General features: G+C 39.1%; 1 protein-coding gene across 2 annotated transcripts; it reads right to left on the bottom strand.

The window, feature by feature from the left end:
• Nucleotides 1-2,673: 2,673 nt before the first annotated feature.
• LOC134183279 (rho-associated protein kinase 2-like) lies at nucleotides 2,674-23,720 on the bottom strand. Of its 2 annotated transcripts, none has more exons than XM_062650770.1 (38): nucleotides 23,566-23,720; nucleotides 23,397-23,478; nucleotides 23,217-23,317; nucleotides 23,035-23,094; nucleotides 22,755-22,890; nucleotides 22,441-22,700; nucleotides 21,520-21,607; nucleotides 20,579-20,717; nucleotides 20,428-20,519; nucleotides 20,122-20,228; nucleotides 20,004-20,059; nucleotides 19,801-19,846; nucleotides 18,782-18,802; nucleotides 18,640-18,719; nucleotides 17,731-17,869; nucleotides 17,614-17,655; nucleotides 17,032-17,136; nucleotides 16,888-16,968; nucleotides 16,756-16,824; nucleotides 16,606-16,702; nucleotides 15,942-16,120; nucleotides 15,813-15,885; nucleotides 15,145-15,305; nucleotides 13,688-13,810; nucleotides 12,383-12,444; nucleotides 12,268-12,325; nucleotides 12,090-12,193; nucleotides 10,783-10,864; nucleotides 10,560-10,725; nucleotides 9,647-9,864; nucleotides 9,530-9,592; nucleotides 9,433-9,471; nucleotides 8,795-8,900; nucleotides 8,651-8,721; nucleotides 3,598-3,683; nucleotides 3,457-3,541; nucleotides 3,186-3,248; nucleotides 2,674-3,125 (listed from the first exon to the last, which is right to left on the bottom strand). In XM_062650770.1, exons 1-38 carry the CDS (start codon nucleotides 23,638-23,640, stop codon nucleotides 2,877-2,879), a joined length of 3,864 nt encoding a protein of 1,287 aa, XP_062506754.1. In that variant the 5' UTR covers nucleotides 23,641-23,720; the 3' UTR covers nucleotides 2,674-2,876. The 2 variants fall into 2 exon arrangements, with proteins under 2 accessions (XP_062506754.1, XP_062506755.1); XM_062650771.1 differs by having other exon boundaries at nucleotides 20,579-20,687.
• Between the last annotated feature and the right edge of the window lie 837 nt (nucleotides 23,721-24,557).

Genomic DNA, 24,557 nt, shown 5'->3' with positions numbered 1-24,557 from the left:
AAAACTTCTGTACTTCTACCTCATTAGACTTAAGTAAATGGCATTTAGAAATGATAACGATTCACCAAGCTGCATCCTACTTGATTTCCTTGTTGAGCATAGAAGCTTGTGCAACGTTGGAAGATTCCAATACTACAAGCTATAACCTGAGATGAGAATTTGATTTCTTAAAATCACTACAAAGGATGGATCAGCTACACATCAACTCTCATATGCCACATGATGAACAGACAGATACTGCACAGAATGGCTTTCTCCTGATAAACGTTTGCACTTTTCACTGTCTAAAGGCCATTTCCTGGCATCTACGTTTATGAATTAGACAATGGATAAAAATCACATGATTCAATCATGTCGAGCTCTCCAATAGTAATAAAATCATATACAGAATCTCCACCTAGCCATTGGTTCTGGGTAACCACCTCAGCTCCTGCAAAGTAATTACAACCGTATGCTGTAAAGGGACCTTGTAATTGTAATGGCATATAAAACGTTAAGAAAATGGATAAACAAAGCAAACTGCGTACATCCCCTCTCATAGCCTTAGGTTGCTCTCAGTTTCTGACTACAACGGTACTTAAAATTTAGAGTATTGGCAATATTACATTTAGCAATTGCATCAATGTATGTGTATATCACATTACAGAAACCATTCCCATGTAAGTAAAAGTGTCATAACAGATGCAACTACAGAAGTCAGTGATGAGTTAACCCACAAATGCTTATAACTTCTCAGTTGTACAGCATAGTGCACACAATAGTGAATTGATGTCATACCCTAAAATTTCCAAGAACCTCTTCAATGAATGGCAAATAAATAACACCAACTCATAACGTTACGTAGTCTGCTAAAAGATGATGTCATCAGAGCGACAATACCTTCCCAATTGCAGTCTTCCACATGTCTTAAACACCTAGTGTACCTGATCAGAATAAACAGATATACAGTACACTACGCTTCTAAAAACAGACACGTGCAACCATCCTATTAGATGACTGGCAGTGTACGACAAATCATCTCATCTCTAAGTTGTCCGCGGGCAACCATATGTAAAAATATTAGTTGCCCGGTCATTACTCTGGTTGCCCATACACTAAATCCATGACCACTAATTGCTATGGTGCTATAGTTGATTTAGAAAATATATGTATTTACAGACAGGCAAAATACAGCTAACAAACAAACTGACAGACAGACAGTACACATAAATATTTTACATTCTATCACATGTATTAGCATTGATGTGGTAACTTTGATGTATAGAAAATGCATTGACAGACAGAACCGAGAAAGGCAGACAGACAGACATGCAGACAACTGAGTGCAGAGACAGACAAGTTCAAAAATTACTGGACGACTCGATCTCAATTGTGATAAAGCAATGCAATGCAAGAGTGTTACTGTTACTACAGAAGATGAGCAGAGTCCAGTATAGTGCTGACTCAGTTGGTGCCATTAGTAAGTCTGTTAGGTTATTATTCAGCTGTTTGACTCTTAGTCTTAGCTAGGGAGCTTTTGGGTCCAATTTGTCTTAGAACTTGCTGATTTTTAGCATATTGTACCCTGTAATGTCTTGGATAAGAAATGTATGTATTGACAGACAGACAGACAGAGAGTTAGTTCTCTTAGAACTTGCTGATTTTAGCGTAGACTGTAATAATGCCTTGTATAAGAAATATATGTATTGACAGACAAACAGACAGACAGAGTTTGCGCAGTGTAATTTTGTATGCTTCATGATTGTAATGGTCTTGCTTGTTGTGTTAGGTTGCTCATGATGTAAACGTTTGATTTAAATAAAAATATATGTATTGAGACAGACAGACAACCTGTGAGAAGCAGACTTGCAGCTCTAAACTGGCAGTTTCCATCTCCTTGGACACAGACAGGCAAATGATTTTCAGGGCCATCAGAAGGATAAAGATAAACAGCAATACTATCAACCACAAAGGACTCTGCAACAATAGCTGAAATCTTGCCATTCTTTTAGAATAGAGTAACCCACCGGGATAAAGATAGGATGCTTATTTGCAATTTTCAGTTTTGGGTACTTCTATGTTAAAGCAAGCAGGCACAAGATGGCACAAAGTACCACCTCACTGACATTACAGGTCATGTCCAATCTGGCACTTAATTAATTAGGAAAGGATCAACACACACATATATCTGAACTGTCATCTATGACACCTACTAAAAATGCTCTCAGTGGGTCTGCAAAACAGTAGACTTATCTATAAGAATTAAGTTTACTAACCAATGAGAGCATGCTTGCTCAGGAAGGAAAAGTCAAGGTAGGGTAGCTGTCAGCCAGTTGTCCCTGGGCAACCATAGTTTGCAGTTTCAGTTGCCTGGACATATTTTTGGTTGTCCAGGCGCCGGGCAACAGATTTGTCGTCCACTGTCTGGTCTTGGCCATTATTAAGTGCAAATGCACACACTTAAGAAATGAAATACAGGAAACTGCTTTGGATAAATACTAACTTGATGGCATTGACAACAACTGGTGTACTCCTTGATTTGTTGAGTTAAAACCAAGACTCTAGATAGATAGCTGTCCCAAATGAAGGCCAAATTAGTTGAAGAACAGCATTTGTGCTTACATCAACTTCTGTTTAAGACGCAAAAAATTAACAGGCAGGCTGAGTGTAGACTGTTGTCAAAAGCTACAAATGTACAAGTAACTTACTCCACTCTATTTAATTAAACAACTGGAGCAAACACTACCTATACAGTTAAGGTCATTCTATTTGAGTTGTAACAACTGGATTTCTAATAGCTGTCAGCGAGCATGCATTCATACATTGATGCTAGTACAACAGCCCACAGACCTCTACAAGGCTGACAGTAGAGGCACATTACATACAGCCTGTGTACCTCAAACTTTGTCTGATAGCGGTTGCGATCCATCACCATGAGATACATGTGAATCAGATGGCGGAAATCTTCTTGCACTTGCAGGAGAAGGAGAACTGTTAGGAACTAAATGTGTTCCACTAGAAGGCTCTCGTCGTGTTCCCAGTCGACTCAAGCGTGTTACCCAGTAGTCACGTTCTTCATTTGTCCTGGCTTTCACTAGCAAAGTGCTGTCACGAAGATCATCTTTTGGAAAGAGACGAGCAAAAAACTAAACAAAGAAATGGAAATTAATGATGTCACAAGAAAACAGAATTAAGAATAAAGAGACATTTGAGTCCTCAGCTGCTTCTCTCCTGGGTGTGTGAGTTTGATCCAATGGAGTATAACCAACCTACCAATAAACCAAAGAAACCTCATTCACATTATGTCCAGACTAGCTACAGTCTTGCTTGTGAGTTAGTCAAAAGCTTAACACAAAACACCACCACATCTGATCCACAATGATGACCAAGTGATGACCAGATATTGTTATGCATGCAACAAATAGTCAGCTATCTAGATCAGCATTCTATGAACATAGTAAGATAAAATCAACTTACTTGGAATATATACGGAATATCTCTCGCCAATACCCGAGAAACTTGTGGATCACCAGGGCTGACAGAACACACTTTAACAAGTTGCCTACATAAGACACAGTAAATATTTGTCAACGGCATTCTCTGTCACGCATGACAAACTCAAAATCAATTGCTAATTGAGGTGCTTGATCCTCTTCTTTCTCATAAAACAATACTCTTCTCTCATCATAATCAACTACAACATACTACAAAAGAAAGATTACATTACCTCATCACACCTGGTAAAACGTGTTATATATTTATCATCTACTGCATGACAAATTCAACTAACAGACATAAACAACCATTTAGTCCTCCTTGGAATACAATGACATAAGCTCTGCTGCAGCAAGTAAAATGACTGTTGTTAATCTATACTGAAGTCTGTTGCAACTTACTTGTGGGTGTATAGTTAAGAGTTAAAGGAGCATTCCAGAGGACTGCGCAGCTTTAGTGCACAGCCAAAATAGCAACGTCCGGTGATCGAAGGAGTTCGCTGGGTAGGAATGAGTGCCTCGTAAACTGTTAGAACACAATCGAAGACAGCGTCCACTGCCTCTAACGCCAAAGAATCCCACAAAACGCCAATTCTCTCGAAAGTTGCCGGACGGAAATAAATCACACGAAAAGAAGGTCAGTCTGTAGACAGTCTGAAAGTAGCATGACGATTTCGACCATTCTTGGAGCAACGGAAACAACAGAGAGACCATTTCTGAGAACGTGATTGCATCAGTTAAGCCGGGTTTACATTAAAGACGCAAAGCCTTAGGTGTTTGCGTTCGCGTCTTGCGTCTCCTTGCACCTTTTTTCTGTTCACATTAAAACTGCGACACGTTTGCGTCTTGCGTCTTCTGGCTAACGCGCTAGCCTTTTGTGACTTTCAACAACATAATTTAACACGCTACAAATTTTTAAGAAGCTGTTTTGCTGATTGCAACCTCGATTTTGGCGCTTGCATTGTGTCTTAAACGACAACAGAGAAAAAGGAAGAGAGAATGGGTCGCTCCAGTCCCTGCCAAAATGCTCCAGCTAGGAGCCTATCACAATTTGATAGAGGAAATGCGTCTCCGCGATGTAAAAATACAATGATACAAACGACCGCTCTTAATTAGACGTTTTCCATTAGAAATACGGCACTATCATCACCCCACAAGTCAGGCTGATATAAAAAACGTGAGAAGCAAGATGCAAGAATAGAAATCGAGTCTATTTACTTGCGTCTCTTTACATGTCCACATTTTGCGTTCAGCGGTTTAATGTGAACAGACACGCAAGGACGTAAGAAAACGCAAAGCACGTAGGGAGCATGTAACGCCTCCTTATGTCTTTAATGTAAACCCGACTTAAGGCTCAGGTGATCTGATGGCGTCCAAAATAATGCTTCACTTGGCGGACAAAATTCTTGAAACAGCCCTCGTCGGTTTTTAAGTTTTTAAACATTCTTAACGTACATCTGTCGGGTTTGCTCTGAGATAGCGCCCAGATGCCCAACTAGGTTAATATGGATTTCCCATTAGTGAGCAAAGGCAGAGTCAACAGCCTAGTGCCTATCTCCGGAATGCTCCTTTAAAAGACCTGGCCACAATCCAACATAAGTCTAAAATGTCATATTGCATTTAAAGCCTGTTGCATTGGCAATTGAATTTCCTCCATAGTTGCAACTCTCCTTGTGTTTCCTTCCAACTACTGCCAGTTAGTTTCTTCATGAGACATCGACTACTGTTTACCTCAAAGTGGCTGATAGTGTCGCTTGATGTCCGTCTCTTTACACTTAGTGTAGACTAATTTGATGACCATAATGGCATTGTAGTAATTTGCAATGAGTCTGATGACGCACGATTATCTATCATATCAACAGACTCTATATCGTCTTCTAGTATTTTCATGTCGCTAAACTATTGATTGTTTTTGCAACATGTCTAAACAGCAACTTTGACCAAACTATAACCCAAAGTACATCTACTACAAAAAGTTTGCTCAAGTGACTCAAATTCTTCCCAAAATATGCAAGAAACACTTACAGAAAAAAGCTCTATAAGTGTGCAACTGCAACAAACTTGATACATGACAGATTCGCAGAATCCTAAATGATTAAATATTCTCTGCATGTTCTGTATATGTATGAATATAACATAAACAAATCAAGCTCTAACTAACACAATAATTAGGTCACAATTTACCAACTATCAATATTCCTAAGAAATTAATAGCTACCGCGTTGATTGTTAGGTTTCTTGAGAATACTGTAGACCCTAAATAGTTTTCTTTACGTTTCACATTGCAGAAAATGAGAGCTAAAAGAGTATGACGTCATGACTGCGTAAGCATTGTAGGTTAGACTCTCTCTGATTGGGTTTAGTGGCTTTTAAACAAGCCGGCTTTAATAACGCAAAAAAATTAAAGCCCTTCACCAGTTCCTCAGTACCGAGTGTTCCCACCTCTCGCCCTCCTGATTGCGTCCAGACGTCGCAGAACACTTTCTGCCAAGTTCCGGACACGCACGGTTGGAATCTGCTGCCACGCCTCTTGTAAAGCATTCCAGAGCTCAGCTGCAGTTCTCAGTTGGCGATGGTTGGCAGCAGTTTTGATTTCATGCCACAAGTTCTCAATTGGATTCACATCAGGCGATTTTGGCGGCCAGTCCAACAGTGTGACGTCATGCTGACGTAGCCATTGTCTTGTTGACCGAGACGTGTGGATTGGCACGTTGTCCTGCTAGAAGACAAAGTCGTCTCCTATCAGTGCCGCTGTGTCTGTAAGCATGTGCTCCTCCAGAACCTGTTGGTACGCTGTGCTGTCCAACTGACCTTCCAGTTTCACCAGGGACCCCACACCATGCCCACACATTCATCCCCACACCATCACACTAGCCACGTGCTAGACCGTACGGTCGCAACATTCAGGGAGAAATTCCTCACCTTGCAATGCCAAACGTACAGAGCACCATCGTTTCCTATGCTGACTTTGACTCATCTGTAAAAAGAACAGATTTTCAGTCATCCAAAGTCCATTGTGTGTGAGTGGTTGCCCATCCCAGTCGCAAACGCCAATGGGTTTGTGTTAGCAGTGGGTTTTCTAGGCCTCCAAGCGTTCACTCCTGTCTCACTGAGACGACAACGAACTGTTCTACCTGACACCTGCTTGCCGGTTTCTTCAGCCAGCTGATACGAGAGCAGTCGTGATGGTGCTCTGCGGTTCTGCAGTGCCATTCTCTTCAGTCGATGATCTTCCCGGATCGTTGTTGCATTCCCACGTCCAGGTTGTTTTCATAATTGCTGCTGCCATGGGAAAGCCGTTGCAGGCACTGATGAACCAAATTCCTAGAGTGGCAGACAAAGCTGCAATCTGACGCACAGAGGGGCCAACTGAGTGGAGGGCTTCAATTCTCCCTTGTGTTTTCGAACTCAACTGTTTGCCTCGAGGCATTGCCGCAACTCGTCAAATATCGCATGAAACAAGACTCCGCAACTGCGTGCAGCTGAACAATCAGGCTAACTTATCGCATGAATTTGGCGATCTCAGGGGCAATGGTTTTAGTGCAGCTGACATTTTGGCGGTAGCAGTTTGAGGTTTTGCTACGTAAAACATGGACCGGAAATGGCATGTTGGTGTTCTTTTGTCGCTGTAACTTTTTTAGTTTTTGTCTTAGTAAGATTGTTTTGTAATTAATTAGTATCACATGGTTTTTTTTAATACGTTAAAGTTTGTTTATTGCTTTAAATGGTAAAACAATTCAAATTGTGATGACATGCGTGAAATCAATGCGCAAAAACAGATGATTCGCCTTTTTTCCATAATGTTGATAAGAGGACCCACAAAATTGCTTTCACTGTCTACTACAAAGCATTCTTAAATTGCTAGCCAAAAATGAGTGGCCAAGAGCGATGAACGTGTACAAAGACAAGAAAGTAAAAATGGCCGTCTTCCTTCTTCAAAGCAAACTAGATGCACAGTAGGTAGTCAGTACAGCTGCAATCATGAACTCAAGCTATGTTGCATACTAGCAATGGCACAATCCATGAAAAAAGAAACTCGAAAAACACTCAGTTTTGCTAAAGAAAAATTCAGTGCCAAAGTTAGACTACACACAAAAATGCCAGGTGTCCCTATAATTTTGTCCAAGTCTGTACTTCTTAATCTATGCATAGAGAAGCAATAATTCATAGGTGCTATGCTCCAGAGTTGGCATCAGCAAACAGGCAACTTTTTAGGCAAAAACGTGAACGACATGAACAAGCTGCCTATCCAAAGCTTCATTATAATCTGCAACCTTAATGTCAAATTGATTTTTCATTTTCATTTCTACTACACAGAAACTGAAGAGTCTTCAGACAAGCAAGTCAGCTAGGACCTTATTATTACTAGAAAACATACAGTAGCTCTATCTGTCACATAGTCACAATTTCAGTAGTTACTTAAAGGAACACTCCGGAGAACTGCACAGTGTAGTGCGCAGCCGAAATAGCAAGGTCCGGTGATCAAGGGAGTTTGAGGAGGAAGGGTCCCTGTGTACAGATGAGTGCTTCGTAAACTGTTAGAACAAGATCAACGACAGCGTCCAATGCCTTTAATGCCAAAGAATCTCACAAAACGCCAATTCTCTCAAATGTTGCCAGGTGGAAAAGATCGCACGAAAAGGTCAGTCTGTAGACAGTCTGAAAGTAGCATGACAGTTTCCACCATTCTTGGAGTGATGGAAACAACAGAGACCATTTCCGGGAATGTGATTGCGTCAGTAAGGCTCACGTGATCTGATGGCGTGCAAAAAAATGCTTCACTTGGCAGACAATATTCTTGAAATGGCTCCGTCAGTTTTTAAACGTTCTTAACGTACATCTGTCGGGTTTGCTCTGAGATAGCGCCCAGATACCCAACTTGGTTAGTATGGATTTTCCATTAGCAAGCAAAGGCGGAGCTAGCAGCTAGCGCATATCTCTGGAATGCTCCTTTAAGGTTCTGTTTACAATGTCTACACAACTAAATTAATTGTGGTCACTGATGTACACATGAAATATTGTCTAGAGTTTCAATGACCATTTTACGAACAAACTGAAAACAAACATGTATATTACATCAGTCAAGACACATGTATGTACTACACACCAGAGCGTAATGTGTGTTTTCTTACAAAATTCAATTTATAACATAAACATAACTACAAGTACATACATACCTGGTCTTTCCAGCCATGTTTGCGAATATTTTTTGCTTTCGGTATTTGCATAACACTTTCCAACCTTTGATCTAAATTTAAAAAAATTAAAATAACATACATCATGTATTGTATCACAATGTATTATATTTATGTTCTCAAAACCTTTAGAAAACTGGAGATCTACTCCTGGTCCATCTCTCTCATTTGCAGTGCTTCTTACCAACAACTTCAGCTTCTCAATCTCAGACTCTCGATTTTCAAGATCAATCTGTATATATTCAAAAACATTAGAACATACAATGGCATAACCAAACACCAGAATTTACTGCTTGTAAGCATACAGAATGCTGGCTTACTTGCCAACACTTACAGGCAAAATGCATTTATCAAAAACCACTCTTAATTGATATATCAATACATTCGTGAACAATACAGGTACTGACACAAATGAAAGCAGAAAAGGTGCCAATGCATCGATGTGCAATCAACTTTATTGGGTTCAAAATTCAGTACGATAAACACATGGAACACATTACTGTATTCTTATACTGTGCATGCGCACTTGAGGCCTAACCCTAGGTGTTGGACAAAACAACCATAATATATAACACAGCCAGCATCATACAAGTCAATCAATTCCTTCCATAATAGAATATGACCAATAAATAAATTTCCTTCAACTCTAGAACTCTACTACAATGAGGTGAAATACTCCATCATCATCACGACTGATTCAAGTGATTATTCATCGTATCCTGTGATACACACGTCAAGTCAACAAAAGGAAACTGTAAAATTACCTGCAAAGATTGTCTTTGTTGCTGCTCTTCGGTAACTTGCTAAAATACACACAATGTTGTGTTACAAACTCAACGTTCACATGTTACAAACTCATACAGCTTGTATGTCTGACAGATCTGATTGATATCTGGTAACCATTCTAGCATATTTTTCTCTCTCCTGATTACAATAGGCAATTCAATTAACACAGAAACTTAACAGTATCTGACATACCTGTTCAATGTCTTTCTTTAACTTTCGTAACTCCCTCTCTTTCTTCCTTAAGTCTGATTTAGGTCCTTCTGGTCGACTACGAGGATCTTTTTTCTGCATCACTTCAGTCAGTTTTGCAACTGCAGTTTCCTTTAGAAGTTGTTCCAGTTTCATTTTATTCTGAGTAGCTACACGTTCATTCTCCATTGTCTCTATCTGTTCATTAAGATTGTCAATTGCTACAAATACACAATAGCAATAATGAAGTTCAAGTTTACTCTTTGCATTTCACCTATGTAATAATAAATGATTTCTGTGTGGCACTTGCAGTTCTTCACAAACGTGTGAAAAGTAGAAATCACATTTTAGGTGCGAAGGCCAAACCTATCTACTTTGAAGTGCATACTGACTACTAGTCAGTAGTAGTTTCACACTGACTGGTGTCACACTGACTGGTGTCACACTGACTGGTGTCATACTGACTAAATGTCACAAGCTTTGCTTCAAATATGCAAATTCCATAAAAGAGCAAAAACAGTTCTTGCAGAACTCATTTCAATGATTTGCTCAACAGTGTCCACAGTGATGGTGTAGATCATATACCAAAATACTTCCTATATACTACAGCAACATCTACACGTTCTGTGTATTTGGTTAGTTAGCCTTGTACTAAAGAGCAGTGGATATAATGCATCTTATTAATGCCAGCTACAGATCAATAGACTATACAGTGTGATGAATTAAGCAATCTTATTCTTCTGACACCAAATACATCGTAAAAATAGTCTGTCAGTTGTCATTGAATAGGCTAGGCAAGTCAGGAAAAGCAAATCAAAATGTCTGCTTACTAATCACAGTAAACTTAGAATCAAGACGTCGATCACATTATGAAACAGCAATATACATCAGCAAGTTCAGGTGAACATGTACCTACCAGCCTGCAATTCTCTTAGTTTTTCTGACTTCTTTTGCACAACGCCAATCTTCTCTTCTGCTTGTAAAAGCATCTGTCTAGTTTCCTGCTGTTCTATTCTGTGCCGCTGAATGTTCTCTTTCAGTTCAAGTTCAATCATCATCTTCTCACGCTCCATCTCAGATTGCTAAAATGAAGCACAATGACCACCAGACCACATAAATAATAGCAAATGTCAGCTTACTTTTGACTCTGCATGATGCTTTGCTTTTACCAGATTTTCCACATTAGAATTAGCCATATCCAACTGAAGAGCTAGTGTGTCTCTGTCATATGAGTTGAATATCAATTACAGTCAATTTAAAAAAAGTGCAAAGACTAGTACGCCAATCAAATCAACACAATTCTACGAAAGATGACCATAATAATAATCGTTTTCCCCGATATCAATATTCCACTTCACTGAACAAAAATAAATAAATTGATCATCTCTCATTATGAGACATGGTGTGACAAGAAATGCCAAACTTGGCTTCAGCTGGTTCGTTTCTTCTACAAGATCAAGTTTGGTATTTGCAAAGTGCCATTGCAAAATTTACCAAATTACCCACATAATGTCCTTATAATTGTACACAAATCTGAATACATAAACTACACATAAGACGATAGAAGGTATTCAAAGTAGCAGAAGTTTTGCTTGTGTCTTGAATAGCACATTTTTGCTAACAATAAAAAGTAATCTTCAATTCTCTAGCTTACCACAACGTAGCTGCCAAATGATGGTAGCAGTCTAGTAGGACTTCCTGCCTACTTCATAGTAGAAATTGATGGCTAATATAGCTGCATTACACCTATAAATTGCATAGTAATACCAACATAGATAGAGGATGGGCAGAACGAACCCTTACAAATGCACCTCAAAACGTGTTTGTTAGTCTCTTAACAAAGTTGTTGATACACTGCTACGTACGAAACAGTTTTAGATTCAAGACAGATCATAACAAAAAACCTCTAAAACTATAAACCATCTGCAATGGGATCATACAGCTCATTGTGTATGTGAGTCATGCAATCATAACTCTGCCCTAAAAATTGCCCATAATCAGAAGATAATAGCAACTACCTTCTGCAGGGGCCTTTTATACAACCCTGAGTGCCCATTATCAAACTCGTCCAAGATCTTCATATTCTGAAAATTTCATATTGATATCTTAAGTCATTCAGAGATCGTGTTTTTACACACACCACACACACACACACACACACACACACACACACACACACACACACACACACACACACACACACACACACACACACACACACCTATGTAAGCATTACAAATTCGCTCTGCTATGCAAGTTGTAACAATGTGCTTTACAATGTCTTTACGTTTGAGCCATCTTAGTTGCTAATCAGTATGCTTACATAAACGCCACATAAGAGTTGTCACCAGTTGTAAATGAAAGCAACCCATTTGACCCCATCAACTCACAACACTAAATAGTTCCATGCCAACATGCAACCCTGGAGGTTACCCATATCACTTACTTTTCAGTTTGAACTCTTGACAGTGTGTGCCTCAGTTCATTGACAGTAGCTTCTGTCTGATCAGACCTTTCCTTCTGTTCCATCAACTGGCTCTTTATTGAAGCCTGTGGCCAAGTAGGAAATGATCCAACAAAATTAGACAAGCTGTACCTTCCACATGATTTAGAGACAAAAATACCGAATATGACATTTCATCATCAAGCTTCTGTTGTACTTCCATATGAACCTTGCTAGTACTGCATACGTATACACAAATTTACCACACTACCAAACACACAATATGACAAGGATACCGTTTCAAATGCAATAGTTCAGATTTGACTGCATCTCTTTCATCCCGAGACTCTTGAAGTTCCTAACGACAAAGAAGATATTATGATAGTTCTATGTCAACAAAGCATTTCACATTATCAATGTACTGTTCTCACAGCAATTGTACTGTGATGTCTTAAACTCAAACAAACTCTTTATTTATTTATCTATTTATTTATTTATTAGCATCTATAACAGTCCTTAACTGAAGCCATGATTACAGCAAAATGCTGCTTATCAAGACACAAAAGAGAAAAGTTCAGATAAGTGATTGAACCTGTTGGGCTGACTAATGTTCTTCTATAACTGTAACTCGTTGGTAGTCAAAGGCTACATGCTATTTCTCTGGTTTTGAAGCCAATGCGTTCAAACTAGTGTAGTTGTAATGTCCACTAGCATGTGACCTCAAAAGCACCAAGTATTCATAGCCAGACTGCTAGACAACAATGCTGCATCCAATCTCAATTTCTTTTCACCACATGATTCCATCAAATTCCCTGATGCATTACCTGATCTGTCTTAGTAACGAAGAGCAACCACCAACTACCACCATTCTTGCCTTCTTGCAGATGTTGAGGTTAGGCAAAGTTAATAGTGCCTAGTAGCAGATCGGGCCTACAACAAAGTTGGTTCCATGGTGCAATATTATAGAGCTACCCTAATCGTTCAACTAAGACGCTACAATCATGAAACTGATTGATTACAATCATTTGTTGATTTACTACAACTGAAATGCAGACAGACCTCTGCTGCAGCTTCAGGACCAGAAAACTCAAGACTGCACCAACACACTTGTATAACAAGTAGAAACAGTCTCTCTAACAAGTCAATTTCTGTTTGATTTTATGAAACATCACAATTCACAATGTTTTGAGAAGGACATGCCTGTCAGTCATAATCCAAACGAAAGACACCTAAAGTTAAAATTACATTTCATAAAATACACACTCTGGTGTTAAAAGATTAGACAACTGCAAATCTTCATGTATGTCTTCAAGCTTTTTAAATGCACACAAAACATCCATTGAGTTGTCTCTTTCACTTGTCTTTGCAGTTAATCAATTATTGCCTAACTATAGTAGATAAACTATAATGATTGTTTGATTGCAGCTTGTTTGACCATATTACAAATATTCAAAACCAGAAACACAATACACCTTCTACATGATAAAATAAATGCTGTTCAATGTGTCACTCCAGATCACGACTGACCTGAGAATCAACAACTGCTGATCTTCAATCATAAAGTACTCTCTCTACCTACAACAGCTACTCACTTAACTCACCTGCTCAAGCTCTTTCAGTTTGCTTCTCAGTTCCTCTACCATAGAATATTGTTTTGTTGCCTCAGTCCGGAGTTTACTGTATTCCCTCATTTCTCTTTCATGTCTCCTTGTCATATCTTGCACCTAGATCAAACACAATTAGCACAAATACTATATACAAGATTGAACAACCCTAGCATCTATACACTAGCTCACCATCCCGTTCTCCACATGGGCAAATTAACTATTAATAGTACTATAGGTTAGTAAATTTCTATTATCATTAGTTGTTAGTTAATTAATTTATTATTGTATGCATTCATGAAGTATATCTCATTCACCCTGTTCTAATTTATTATTAAGCGTATCTCTGAAGAATTTCGTTCAGAGCTATATCCCGTTCAATGATATCCTGTTCTGAGATTATTGATAGTTTAATATCCTACTGAAGACAAAAAATTTAACCGAGTGTCCACTTTCCAAAAATCCCGTTGATTGGGTTATTGATTGTTAGTTAATATCCTGTTGAAGCCATTTCCAGTCTCATTGGATGCCACGTTACTTCGAAGACGTTGCTGCCGTTGTGGTGAACAGGTGTATCAAACCTGGCCTCTATTCGACGTGAATTCCGTTCGAAAATATATATCCGAGCAGCAGTAAGTCACATGCAGTTACGTACTCACCCGAATAATCTGTTCCCTGTATATATACCAAGTCACAATGACGTCTGACTCTCATTCTTTCAACAGTTCCGTTAAACGTCGTCACTTCAAAGACGTTGCTGGCGTTGCGGGGAACAGGTGTATCGAACGTGGCAGCTCTTCAAAGGGCGTAGACAGGCAAGTGACTGTGGGCATTTTTTCAAGACCCGGATATAAGCAAAAATATCTTCCCTTTCCCGATGTTGCCCGCAATAAACGACACGCTCAACGTGTAGCGACGTTGGAAATGGGCAGTTTAAATTCGATGCAGATCCGATACTCCCGTTATGGAGATATTCGCGCGCTAGCAAAGACAGGTTCGAGGTGGGTTCCATCGGCTGGAAATTGCGTCATCGCGGGAGAAGTATGGAAGACAACGCCAGCTTAACTTTTGACCTCTATGGGTTTGACGTGCGTGAGCCAAACTCAGTGGAGATTGGACTCGCCGTCCTGGAGATCCATTCCTACATACAAACACACGCGCGCATGCATGCACGTACACCACACATGCACGCACGCACGCATGCATGCATGCGCGCGCGCGCGCGCACACACACACACACACACACACACACACACACACACACACACACACACCACAGCTCTCCTTTATATATAGTGAGTAGCACTTCCTGCTTCAGAGATAAATTGTTTACATTCAAACAAGCAAAACTTCACTAAACAAATAGTAACATAAACTTGTAGGCACATAAAATTTGTACATTGTTGTTAAATGCTAATTTTGATCCCCAGAAATGCCAACATAAACAATCCTACCTTCTTTTGTGCCGCAGATGCCAAGTCTTCAGCCTTGGTTAAGCTTTCCTGAGCATGTTGCAAGTCTACTGCCTTGTCTGAAAGTTCACACTCTGCTTTGGCTGCTCTCTCCTCATACTGTAGTCTCCGAGCAATTTCATCTTGCAGCTGAACTGTCAGAGCTACAAAATGCAACCAATTCCATTATGCTCATGAATGCCCATGGTACACGTCAACAGCCATACACCCACTGAAGACTCATTGACTCACAGAATAACAGACTTACGTATCTACTTCACTACCGCACTGCACCAATCACCTAAGCTCACCCACCAATACACTCATCACCCACCAATACACTCATCACCCACCAATACACTCATCACCCCCCTACAACCATCCCTACAACTATCCCTCTGCCACCTCATCTCCTTACAATGTCCACTGACCACTTTCGCCACTTCCAGATCTCCACTATTCAATGCACTAACCCACTGACATGCCCAATGCCCCACAATACTAAACCAGACAATGTAAATTGGTGGTAAAAGTTATATATCCATAATAACTCTTAATTTAGTCAAAACTGTACAAATCCAATGAGATTACCAAAGAATCTAAAGTGCATATAATAAACGCATCACCGAATGCACCCTAACTACATAACTAACACATTAACAAAGACTCACAACTTCCTTCTTGGTCAACACCTCCATGCTTGCCAGCTCTTCGTTTCTCATGTCTTAGTCTTTCAATATCAGCCTAGATGCATCAAAGACTATATACAAAAAGAACAATAACAAAATATTAATGTTGACTTTGTGGTTAGCTTCTAGCTGTTGCAACTGCTGCCTAAGAGTATGTAGTTCATGTTCTTTCCTCTTGTTGTCTTTCACAATTGCTTTCATCTCATGCTCCAGTTTCTTTTGAGTTTCTCCTCCTTCACTTGCCAGTTTCTCAAGAGACTCGTTTTCATCCTGAAGAGACTTTACCTCACCTTGTCAACAAAACAACACGTATATATGAACAACAACATGTACATATGAACAAACAACACGCACATATGAACAAACAACACACCAGTGCATCTTCATAAACATTCACTATAAAAATTACAAACAACCATGCATTTCCATTCAATTCCTCCTCAACCTAAACATGATCAAGCTTCTGGTTCTTTTGTCTCCTTCAAATATCTACTGCTACACTTCCAAAGTATATACAGACAAAAGTAAATGCTGTCCAATAGCTACAGTATTGTTGTCTAATTTAACTATTCCAGTAGTAAGCTGTGTTGTTAAAATTAAATATTGTGGCACTATTCTACAATGATATTCCTCTTCAACTGTCCAAATAAAAAATATTTTAACTAGCATTTGTTCACATGACCATCTTTGTTATAAAAGAATGTTTTTGCTCAAATTTTCTTGACAGCTGCTGGCCCTTACTACTATCGAAATGTTTAACTGACACAAGAACTACCTTCAAGGCGAGAGTTTGAGTTTATCAGTCCTGACTGATAGGCCTTCTCCTTGTCCAATGACGCCTTAGCAGTATTCAACTCTGCCTCCAGCTTTGCCTAAAAACATATGATCAGTAAGTTAACATGTATGACTCTCTATTCCAACAAACCTTCTCTCTTCCTAATCGTGTCTGACTGTGTTTAAGTTCACTACACTCAGCATCAGCCCTGTCCAGTTCCTGTGAAGCACACATGATTATACTGATCATCCAATGATCTTAAACACACACTAAGTATCTTACTGTTTCAGCATATCTCAAATCCGAAGTTAATTTATCTTTTTCTTTTTCTTTCATCTTCAGCAGAGACTCCAGAGATGCAATCTTAATATAAATCAATAATCCTAATTGCTATCACAGAGCTCAACACCAACCATTCCAGATAACCTTTTTCTGTAATGATGTCAAGTTCTTTGTGCTGTTTGCTATCTCACTTTTGGCTGCTGTCTCTACATCTAATTTGTTTCGTAACTCCTCAATCTGAGATTCCAACTGTACAAAGCAAGCAAGCACTGTTAACAGCAGACCCATCCACCCACTATCCATCTACCTACCAGCCTTCTTCCTCCCAAAGTACCACACCACCTCTCCTACTCACTACCCCACTGATACACACCACTTACCACACACACTCCCACTCTTCCACACACCACCACACAGCTCCCACACACCACCACACAGCTCACACACACACACACTCCCACATAAGATACCCAACCCTCACACAACCTCACCATACATTCATCTGTCATGCCCTAACCTACCAGCTACCCTAATCCACCTACTACAGCAATATCCATCTATAAAACTTCTGATAAACTACGGAGTCTGTATTCAACTTTCACACTTACAAAACTTAGAAGCCATCCTGGAGTTCTCAACACAGACTGTATCTCCACACAAATGCATAGCTACTATGGCCTAATGCTCCTACATTAAGATTAAACATTACGAACATATTAAACTTACTGGTTGTCGCAACTGCCTTTCATTGGCAACCTGTTTCCGAAGCTAGCCATCACACAAACATTCACATTATTAACATCTGGCCACATTATCTGAAAAGTTACTCAGCTATCGTCTTACATCTTTAGCAGCAGCAGCTTCAAGCTTCAACTCTATAACATTTCTATCCAGTTCCAGTTTGTCACTTTCTAGTTTCTTCCGTACTGCTGTTAGTGCATCAACTTCCTTGCTTGATTTTTCTAATTGGCTTGCAAGAGATCTAAACAACCACGAAACAAATAGATATAATCACACATACAAATAAATTTTTCAAACACATGATGTGAATAAGTCTTGAGTGACAACTGTATGCGAAGTCCAAACCTACCACACTTACAATGAATTAACTCTAAAAGTCAGTCTTATACACGTTAAGTGGCAAAATCACGTGTTCACACTTGGTATATGGTAGCCATGAAACACAGAATATAAACCATGTTCTTCTGTACTTACAAGTTATCTTTGATTACATAAGCTGGGTGTTAGAATTAAACTGACGAACTATTATTGAATTAACTAATTTTAATGATGACTCATACCATCAATTTGACACAACATACTACCATAGTCATAGTCAATTTACCTGTGCGTTCCTACACTAAACATTTACGACTATTACTACAGTACACCCTTGATTATCACGACTTCTCAGGAGACACGTTAGAATTCGGATAATCAAAAGTTGATAAATATCAACTAATTATTTTCCTCCACGGTACAAGACCACACTCTGTTTCCACACTTCCTGTACATGTGCGTTCATGTCACTAGAAGAGTCATCAACAGCTGCCTCTTTTAGATTATTATGTTCTCTGTTATGTATTCGCTCATTTGTGAGAGGCTGTACCTACAGCGTAGTATAGTATGAAGTGAAATATATTATAGTTCCTTTATCTGGGAAGGCAAAAAGTCAGGGGACACAGAATTTGTCCGGTAATCGAGGGTGTACTGTACTAACAAAGCCCACATTCTACACGTTACCAAACTGACTTTTTGTCCATTTCAACTCCTGTTCTGTTATCCTTCTCTTCTTTCAATTGTTTCTCTAGAGATTCGATCTTTGCATGCACCTGAGAACACATTCACATTACTTGAGGTTGAAACCCACACAACACTGAATGAAGATACACACATTAGCAGTTGTGCTTCCTTCCTATAAACAAAAAACACAAAAATATAGTAAGTAGAGCACAAGCAGAAGAAAACTCCTTGATACAACATTGAAACAATACCTAGACAATACAGTTATTATTATATTACTGGTCAAAAACACTAGAAATACGCAATTCAATGTACAAGACTCACAAACTATTTATAGCCACAATAGCTATTACTCAGTTGTCACCTGGATTGAGCAACCACCTCCAACATGCACTCAATTTTACTGTAAAGTAACGGGTTGATTAAATATTAACACCTTGACTCAGTCACACGAGCCAAATGACCAATTTTTCTGTGCCCCAGCAGACACAATATACCTTCATTCGAGAGATATACTAAATAACCTGCCATCAAAAGATGACACTTCAAATATCCTCCTAATGTCTCTCTGTTTCACATGCTAATCACACTAACAACCATTAGTTTTCTTCAATTACACTACTACAGTGTCGTACATGCCTAGAGCTCAAACATTCTTCTATGGCAGTAACTCTTCCTTATCATTATCATCTGTGAATTTCATTCAGCATGCTCACTAGTAAACCAATTCCTAAACCTATCCAACCATCATGTAAGTGGGACCTTAACAAGGAGAAAAACTTAACCTACAGCAAGGAGAAGCCATCCTTGACACATGAAGTAATAATAACAAAACACTCTCTTACACCCACAAAGAGCATATCAGTGCATATTCCTGTAGGTCATTACAGTACACAAGCTGCTACAGTCTGCTATACTACAAAAATCCCTACATGGCCTGCAGCAAATGATGGCAAATCATTCCTTACTCATATTAACAGCATGACATCATTCATATCACAAACAAACACTAAGAATAGAAGACAATGAACTCTATATATAATCTAAAATATGAGAGAAGTGTTATGATATTTTGGTACTAGACTATGAGATTAGTCAAAACAAAAGTCTTTGTTTACAGTTTCCATCCATAATAATGCTGTGAGACAATAAACTTTCAGTCATCCTCACCTTTTGAGGTTCTCCTCCTGTTTCTGGTTGATGACTGCTGAACAGCCTACATACAACAGATTAGCAATAAGACAAAACCATGTCAAGCATCACTCAGTAACACAACTACAAATAACAACCACCTGACTCTATACACAGGAGCATTACAGTAATACACAAACGCAGCTCGCCATAATAAGTACCCAACATAGATAGTATCGGACCTGTAAGTCTTTGAAAATGTGAATCCAATAAATGGAAGGTGGTTGCCTGCAAAAGCCTACAACAGAGATTCACACAGTGAATTACAAGATATCAGTATGACCTAAGAACAGAACAAACTCTTTGAACTGGAAACGTTTCTTGTGATCCTATTTCATCGTCATCGAGAAGATCAAAATGTCTTGTATCTGTATCACCACCCAATTCTGGTACAACAGGTGCAACAGCTACAACATAAACAGCAAATTAGAGCAACCTAGTTAATACCTCAAGCAAGAACCTACACTGACATTCACAAAGAAGACTACAGACAACCATAAGAGTCAACACATCAACCATATTATTGTCACAATTTACTTTAGTAATAACTGATCAGCTTTAAAAGCTTAGAAGAACAAAAAGATTTCATCAAGCTGAACTTCTTACTTTGTCTGATGTTATTAAACGTCCATTTAGTGTTCACAAAGAATTGATGATCTTTGATCTCATTCAAGCCATTTCGACCGAGTCTCTCTTCTCTACAGACAAACATGACTAACATGCTACATGCCACAAGGAAATTGTTCAAACAACAAACCTTTCTTTTATTAGAGCTGAAATGAAGTTTATTGCAGTCTTCTTCAGTCCTGCATCATCTGGAAACTGCAATGAGTTTTTGTGGTCCATTATCTTGCCATAAACTAAAACTAGAGAATCAGCTGCAAATGGGGTATCACCTGTAACCATAATCAAAGCTTAGAAAGTAAAACCACACAACTGAGCTGTCATAGAAACAACTGCTACCACAAAAATCTCCTACATAACTCATTTCAGTTATGAGCCATACTAAACAGAACTATGCAAAAATCACATGGAAACCTAACACTATACCTACATATAATATGACACATGCTATTTACGTCCGCATTCGTGATAACTTTTGTTACTGTATTTTGACAACTACAGACTATTTGTGGACTTTGAGGTCACATAAAACAAGTTGTTTGTACAAATTTAGATAGATTTTACAAGTAGCACACTTAAATTAAAAGGAAAATATCATCTACATCTGTACTTCCTCATGACAATTCTATCGTGTTTTTCAGAAAGCTCATAACTGTGGAAGTGACGATCTAGACACAGCGTTGATTACTAGTAAATATAAATAAGCTATCAGTTATTCCCTACTGTGACCCTGATTATGACATGTTTGTCTTGTACCTTTGGGTTAGGTCCATAACACAATAACGACTCTGGAGAAAAAACCGCTGCCAAGAGCATGACCAACATACGGTTGGAATGCAGACGAGAATGCTGCCAAATGACATGCACAATTTGAAATAACGTCATACCGTATGTTTGTTACATCAAAGCAGAATCCTATAACGTGTGTAATAAATAAGTTTCATTATTTTTGTTTGGTCAAGTGTTATGCAGTAAGCAGAGCTAGTTGTCAAGTTCGTCACGTGACCGGCCTGCGTTAGTGTGCCCTAGCGTTTCACATCTTGCGTAATAATGATAATAATAGACAATACTAACCTACAAGAATCTCGTACAGAAAAACTCCTAACGACCACCAGTCACACTCTTGACCATAACAACCATCTCCACCTTGAGATCGTAACACCTAAACGTACAAATGCAGATGATCATTAAAAGCACATCAGCAAAATAAATGCAACATCCTAACTGACAGATCAAACAAGCAAGCCACACATGTAGATAGTGAATCACAACATATACATCATGTTTTACTGACAGTGTTACCTATGCTTGCCTTGTACACAATATAAAACTACAAACCGCTTCTGAATACTAGCTAAGTGCCTCCTACATAAAGCATCATGAAGATGTTGTCCTTCTCAAGTAAATTCAAATACCCGCAGTTCCAGAAAGTTTTGAGATATGCCAGCAAGTACAACACGAATATGATGTCGTAACTACCCATAGAGTCTGTTCCGTAAAGTTATATTACCAATTGGTTTGATATAAAGAGTACCCTTAGACATCCCTTCATGAGAAAGTCAAATAATATTAATAGTCAGAAAAGGAAGAACACCAAACTTGTTGTCAGTCATTGAACAATGTTAGAAAATATTGTTACCAGAGTTTAACAGATGTTTGAGTAGATAATAATCAACTATACATTCCTCTTCTCCCCACACTTTGGTTCAGAAATTTCAAATTTTGACATAGTTACTTGTTTATCCATCATTGTGAACACATACTAAGCATTTCTAATGCCTTCTCAAAACACATCAAGTATCTAGCCATCTTGTTCATCATGACACTGCTTCGTTCATTCTACAAGTTGAACAGCCGCCAAACTATAGGTTTACATCACATGCCTCTCCAGATTGTCATTTAACTACCTTGCTAGATTCATCACGATATTATCTTGTTATTATCTTGTCATAATATTACCAGACCAAATAATTCCCTCATTTATATCACACATACTTCAGGTGAGATGTAGTCAGGTGTTCCCACAGCAGTATCTGATCTCACAAGTCCATCTTCATCCATTCTCACACAAGTCCCAAAGTCAGCCAATTTCAAGTGTCCCTTCTCATCCAAGAGCATGTTATCTGGCTTGACATCTCTATGAACATATCCCATACTGTGAACAGCCTCTAGAGCTAGTACAACTTCAGCAGTGTAAAACTGTGCCCATTCATGAGGAATGTCATAATTACTCATCAAGTTAACAAAGTCACCACCTAAAACAAGCAATTTCAGTACGCAGACCGCACCTTATTGCAGCACTCTCATACCTGGCATGAACTCCATGACCATATACAAATGAGTGGCATCTTGAAAGGCATAGTAGAGAGGAACAATCCAGAGACTGTCCGAATGAGCCATAATATCGCGTTCCTCCCAGAAGAAAGCTGAGTCTGACCGTTTGATCTGAAGAAGAACGCAATGCAAACGCACTCAACGAAAGAACGCAAAACGGAAACGCTGCACGTAAATGTGGAAGGAAATCCGTAGCGCATGCATTCTGCGTACGCACACATGTCCATGTCTGTGAGTGATTAGAAGCAAACATACCATCTCAAACTTGCTCAATGTTTTCATTGCAAACACCTTTTTCGTACTCCTTTGCCTCACCTGTAAAAAATCACATAATATTACAAGCCAACCGTCTGAAAATTGACTTTTCTTTGGTCTCTCGTGCTCGACGTATTACACCCCAACGCACAACAGCAGCAGTAATCTACTGTTTCAATTACCAGTTGGACTTCCCCGAACGCTCCACGACCAATAACCTTCACTTTACTGAAATCTTCTGCCTTCACTCGAGCATTCTTCACCCGCTCAACCGACTCCTCGTCTGTTAGAGTAAAAAAACGACATTTAGACAAATAGGTTTCTGCGTGGTCAAGGAAGAATGAGAGTGAGTGAGTTCTTACAACGGGCGAGAAAGTTCTCTACGTTCCTGTTACGCCGGAGACTCGGAATATTACAGTCTAGAACTAGCGCTATCAGTGAGTCCTACAACAGTTATATGACAATGTAAATTGCCTTCATGGCTAGAAAAGAGAGAGAAGAGAGAAATGAGGAGAAGATGAGAAATCTCACCAACAAACTGTCCGCAAACAGCGCCGACTTGGAGTCCACCACCATCGTCTCTAGCTCACGTACACGTTCATCCATGGCTGAAAGGTCTAGACAGCCACAAGAAACCGGAAGATTGATCTTCACTCACCACACACACTTCGGCAACACCATGTTGAAATACGGGATCTTAGCAAACAACTGGATAAAACCCGGATAAGATACTAATGCCGCTAGTACTGTGTGCTTGTACTGCAATCTCGTACACTGAAGACTAAACCGACCAGATGTCTGCTTGATCCTATCATAAATAGAAATATCAAACTGTTAAATTAATATTCTCTCAAACTCTAGACTTATTTTAATTTACTTATCTAGACATGTACACATACTTTGGCATTTTGTCTACCAATGACGAACAAGAAGAGAAGCATCAATTAACTGTTTTTCTTAATTGTCTGCTGGAAAGTAAAATTTGTCTGCAATTGCAACCTAAAATCAGGTTGAGTAGATAGAATGTGAATGGATGTGTTGCGTGTCTAATAGTTTAGACCCAACTGTTGTCACTAGATTTGGTTTGTGTTGCTAGGACCATGTGCCTAGGTGGGACGTCGGAAGCTAAAGTCATGATCACCAGCCTATAATTGAATTGATTCAAAGCTATACTGCTGATGACTTGCCTGCATGAATGCGCCTTGCACTCGGAAGTGACTAATGAGACACCTGTTGATAGCCATTAGATAATAATTATTGCAATTCACAACTGGCCTCCCACTTAATTAATTCGACTGATTAATTAACCCTTTACCACAGGAATCTACCAGATCTACATTAGTATTTACATACTTTCACAACGTCACAGAGCGATTTTGACAAGACGAATTAGAGCTTCAGAAAAGCAACTGATACAAAAAGCTAAAAGTTTCTGGAATTAGAAGTAACAGAGACAGTGGTGATCATCAAGAGGACGACGAAGACGCAGATATGCCAACAACTGAGAAACATGACGGTCAACT

Source organism: Corticium candelabrum, chromosome 8, assembly GCF_963422355.1.
Source record: "Corticium candelabrum chromosome 8, ooCorCand1.1, whole genome shotgun sequence".
In the NCBI taxonomy this organism is placed as follows: Eukaryota; Metazoa; Porifera; class Homoscleromorpha; order Homosclerophorida; family Plakinidae; genus Corticium; species Corticium candelabrum.
The sequence above is the reverse complement of the archived record's forward strand: the minus strand, read 5'-3'. Positions and strand labels throughout refer to the sequence as shown.